The sequence below is a fragment of the Brugia malayi genome (assembly GCF_000002995.4).
Source record: "Brugia malayi strain FR3 genome assembly, contig: Bm_v4_Chr2_contig_001, whole genome shotgun sequence".
NCBI lineage: Eukaryota > Metazoa > Nematoda > Chromadorea > Rhabditida > Onchocercidae > Brugia > Brugia malayi.
This window is the reverse complement of record NW_025062476.1, coordinates 11198997-11202845: the sequence shown is the minus strand read 5'-3', so window position 1 is coordinate 11202845 and position 3849 is coordinate 11198997. Positions and strand designations below refer to the sequence as shown.

The 3849-nt window shown below is 28.7% G+C and overlaps 1 protein-coding gene across 1 annotated transcript; it reads left to right on the top strand.

Annotated features, from left to right (window-relative positions):
- Positions 1-2592: 2592 nt before the first annotated feature.
- Bm14117 (Uncharacterized protein) lies at positions 2593-3275 on the top strand (the record flags this gene model as incomplete). Its single annotated transcript, XM_043079241.1, has 2 exons — positions 2593-2737; positions 3055-3275. The coding sequence occupies 2 exons, from the start codon at positions 2593-2595 to the stop codon at positions 3273-3275; spliced, it is 366 nt and encodes a 121-aa protein (XP_042935175.1).
- Between the last annotated feature and the right edge of the window lie 574 nt (positions 3276-3849).

Sequence of the window (3849 nt, the reverse complement as noted above, 5' to 3'; positions counted from 1 at the left end):
ACTATCAATGGAGTTGAGCCATACCAAACAAGGAACTATAATCAGTGGATTTGTAAGGAAGAAAATTGGGAGGGATTTTATGGGTGTTAAGGTTACGAAGTGGATTAAAATCATTTAAAACAATAGCCTTTGTTTATTAGGTTATAGCTTCGCCATTGTGGCGACAACATGTGATATGAAGAATGTTTTAGCTTAAACTACATGTAGATTTCATATCCATTTGGGTGAGAATAATTAATCAGAAATAAAAATTTAATTGAAAAAATAAGTTGTATTTTTTTCATCCATCAAAATTGTTAAAAGCAATTTGACGTGGTTCGTCATGCAAAATCTTAAACTGTACAAACAGAAGGATTTATTGAAAACTTAAATTGAATAGAAAGTTTAAAATGAATTCAAGTTGCAGCCCCACCCACAAGTATTGTGAACCTAAATTATTGATATAAGGAAAAAAAAGCTCAAAGCTTCCCAACATGCACTTTGATCTCCATGTCTGCTCATTATTAGTACAAGTAAGCTAACTAGGTTTCATTTGATAGCATACAATTCTGCTTTACCTAAATCATAACAAACAAATGAATAATATATTAAATGTTAAGATACAACTTTATTTGATTTATGAAGATGTGCTCAAATAATGCTAAATGTGTCTGGTGGTAAGCAGAAGTCTTTATTAATGCTTCTGGAAGCGTTTTAGTCAAGCTGGTTTATAATTATTTAAGAAGCTTCTTTAATAAGAACCTTCTACGCATACTGCAGTTTATTATGCTAACTATAAATTGTTAACTATCTGTAATTAAACCAATTTATTTGGCAAACCCAAGTTATTTTGCTATAGAATTAAACATAATCTCTTTTTTTGGTTCTATTATTTCCCTTTTCTAATCATAAAATTGAAATGTTTCCATCAATAATTACAGTATTTGCTCATTAGGTGATTCATAATGAAATGAGCACAACAGACTTATTATTTGGTTGAAAATTGTACCACAATCAAACATTAGATTTGAAATATTTATAATTTGAATGACTTCGACGCAAATTCGTTTTATTTTAATTCAAAAAGAAGAAAAAAATCGTTCAGATAAAATTTGCTTATGAAATTTGTTGTTTTTTCGCAGAAGTTACAATTAGCTTAAACTATTCAATCTGCTCCTCTTACTGTGAGAAGTAAAAAGAATAGCAAAGTATTAGTACGTCATTTGTTTATTTTTCACGTCATTTATCTATTTAAATAGTCTCTTTCCATTTTTTTTAAAAAAATTTCTGAATATTTTATTTGTTTTTTCATAAGTCTTATTCCATTTAATTGTGAATTCATTTCATAAATATAAAAATTCCCTATACGTATTGATTAATCATTTCATTATCCAATTATTGTTGTGATTTGTAAAAAAAATTTGATTGGAATTAGTTGAGATTGTTGTTTGGTAAATATTTTATGAGTGTGCATATTGTGACATTGCAATTTCATACTAATCCGATTGTATCGGAATGTTTCTTATATTGTTATTTCAGAAGCAAAAAGTTGCAATCCTTTGATTATGACATGAAATTTGGAAAATGTTTGCAGTGATATACTGGAAAACATTGACAACATTTCTGAGATTTACTTATCCATCGTCAATAAATTGGGACATTCAATATGCAAATCTGAATTGATAGTTAGATAAATGGTTAATTTAAGCGAGAAATGATGAAGCAATCTTCATAGTCCTTTTGTTTTCTATGAACACTGATTGAAAATTGTTTTGAAATTGTGATAAGACGGAAGTTATATTCGCATTATCAGAAAGTCATTTGCTGTTGAAATATCTTTATAGTATTATTCATAATGAAATTGTGCTTTTTTGTGGTATTATTTGTAATGAAATTGTGTATTAACATTATACATTATTCAAACCACTGGTATTACCAAATAAAAATTTTATTAGTTTGCTTTAGCAATAAGCCAAGAAAAAAATTAAAGTACATGCATGGGAATCACTGAGCTCATTTCCTTCATATATCAATAAGTTCAGGCTCACATTTCCCTCATCCCCATTCCCGTTCAGAGAGCACAGCTACGAAATAAACCCATTTTGAACTTCCTATTCAGTTTAAATTTTCAATGAATTTTTAAAAAAGTTAAATTTAACATTAAAAAAAGTTATTTAACACTGAAAATGGCAATCAAACTACTTTCAGCAACTTTAAACAAATAGGCAGAGCAGTATGAAGTTAATTTCGCGATTGAATTTATAATTCTCATTAAATATTATCGCATTCGCCATAATGATTGCAATTACTATTATAAAATTTTAGCTAAAGGCATTTTTCATTATTTAATATTTATATATTAAAAATTCTAGATACTGACAGTCATTTTAGCAAAATAATCGCAGTTTCCGGAAAAGATTGTCAATGATTAAAGTGATGACTCATTCTTACTGTATTATTGCATTATTCCTGATATTACCGTTAAACTGTCACGCAGAGAATGCGACAAATGTGTTCGATATAAGGAATGAATGTAATACGGTAGAAAGATACGTGGCGGTTGTACTGTTTTCACTGCTTTTGTTATACGGTATTGTTAGCAATGTACTGTTAATGGTGGTATTCTGTAGTCGTGACAATCTTTACAGTCGAGCGTTCATTATTATCGCATCACAAATTACTATTTGTAGTTTCTTGAACTTTATCCCACAAATGGCCATTGTCTTAGGTGGAATACTAAAGAATAAAAGTTGTGCCGGTTGGTTCCTTCTATCACACATATCATTTACTTATTTGTCTTATTTACTTGTCATTTATTGGGATTTAGGTGTTTTAAAACAGTAAGTAATAGTCTAATTTGGTTATGACACAGTCTGCTAATAAATGAGGTTGAATTAACAAAGTGCGGCAGGCAATTATTTTTTGTATGAATTTAAATTGAATTTATTCATATTGGTATAGGTAAATAACAGTTAATAATTGAGCTGATTATGTTTCTATAAATAAATGACGTTGATTTGAAAAACGACCAATACAGCAATTCTACATTAATCATTTAATTCATTAATACTTTAGAGTACAAGCCAACATGGGTTAGCGTTATACTCGCAACTATAGACACATTTTCCTTCATTGCGATATTACATTTTACATTTCTGTTGGCAGTAAATCGCCTTGTTGCGATAAGTTTACCGAAATTCAGTTCTATTTTCGAGTCAACAAAAATTTATTTTCTTCTCTTCTTGGCATGGACATCAAGTTTCGGTATAATCCAGCTTTTTTTTCGTTTTATTTAAATTATTGAAAGAATTACTAATTGAAACAGTTTTATGTTCAAGCAATATACAAACAATGCCTACCGTGTCTGTGCCTGTAAGCTTTTAAATTAATCTCTTAATATGAATTTTAAAATCATTCTTAACTGCTACTTCCTTCCCTTCTTTATCACAAGCTGCTTGATAAAAACGTGCATCACCTTTCCAACATGCCAATGTATCACTTTAATCATAGTAAACCACCAGTCTTTTGAATTTCTTAAATAACTTTTCAGTAATACCATTAATGGAATTTTGTTATTGCATCAAAACTTTTAATGCGTTAAATTTTCAATGGTCTATTAATTGCAACAAAAGAACACCAGAAAGTGGAGCTGTGTTTTTGAAGTTTGTGTTTTTTATTTTTTTATTTTTACTTTTTGAATTTAAAGAATGTATTATTTTAAATTAATTTCACTGTGTTGTGAGAATTTAGAATCAATTTCGGTTACGAGAAGTCTAATTTTCTTTTTGTTGAAATAATTACTTTTCATTGGCCAATCAATTATTTCAATTCAGAATTCGTTATATATGGACACTTGCATTACCCATAGCA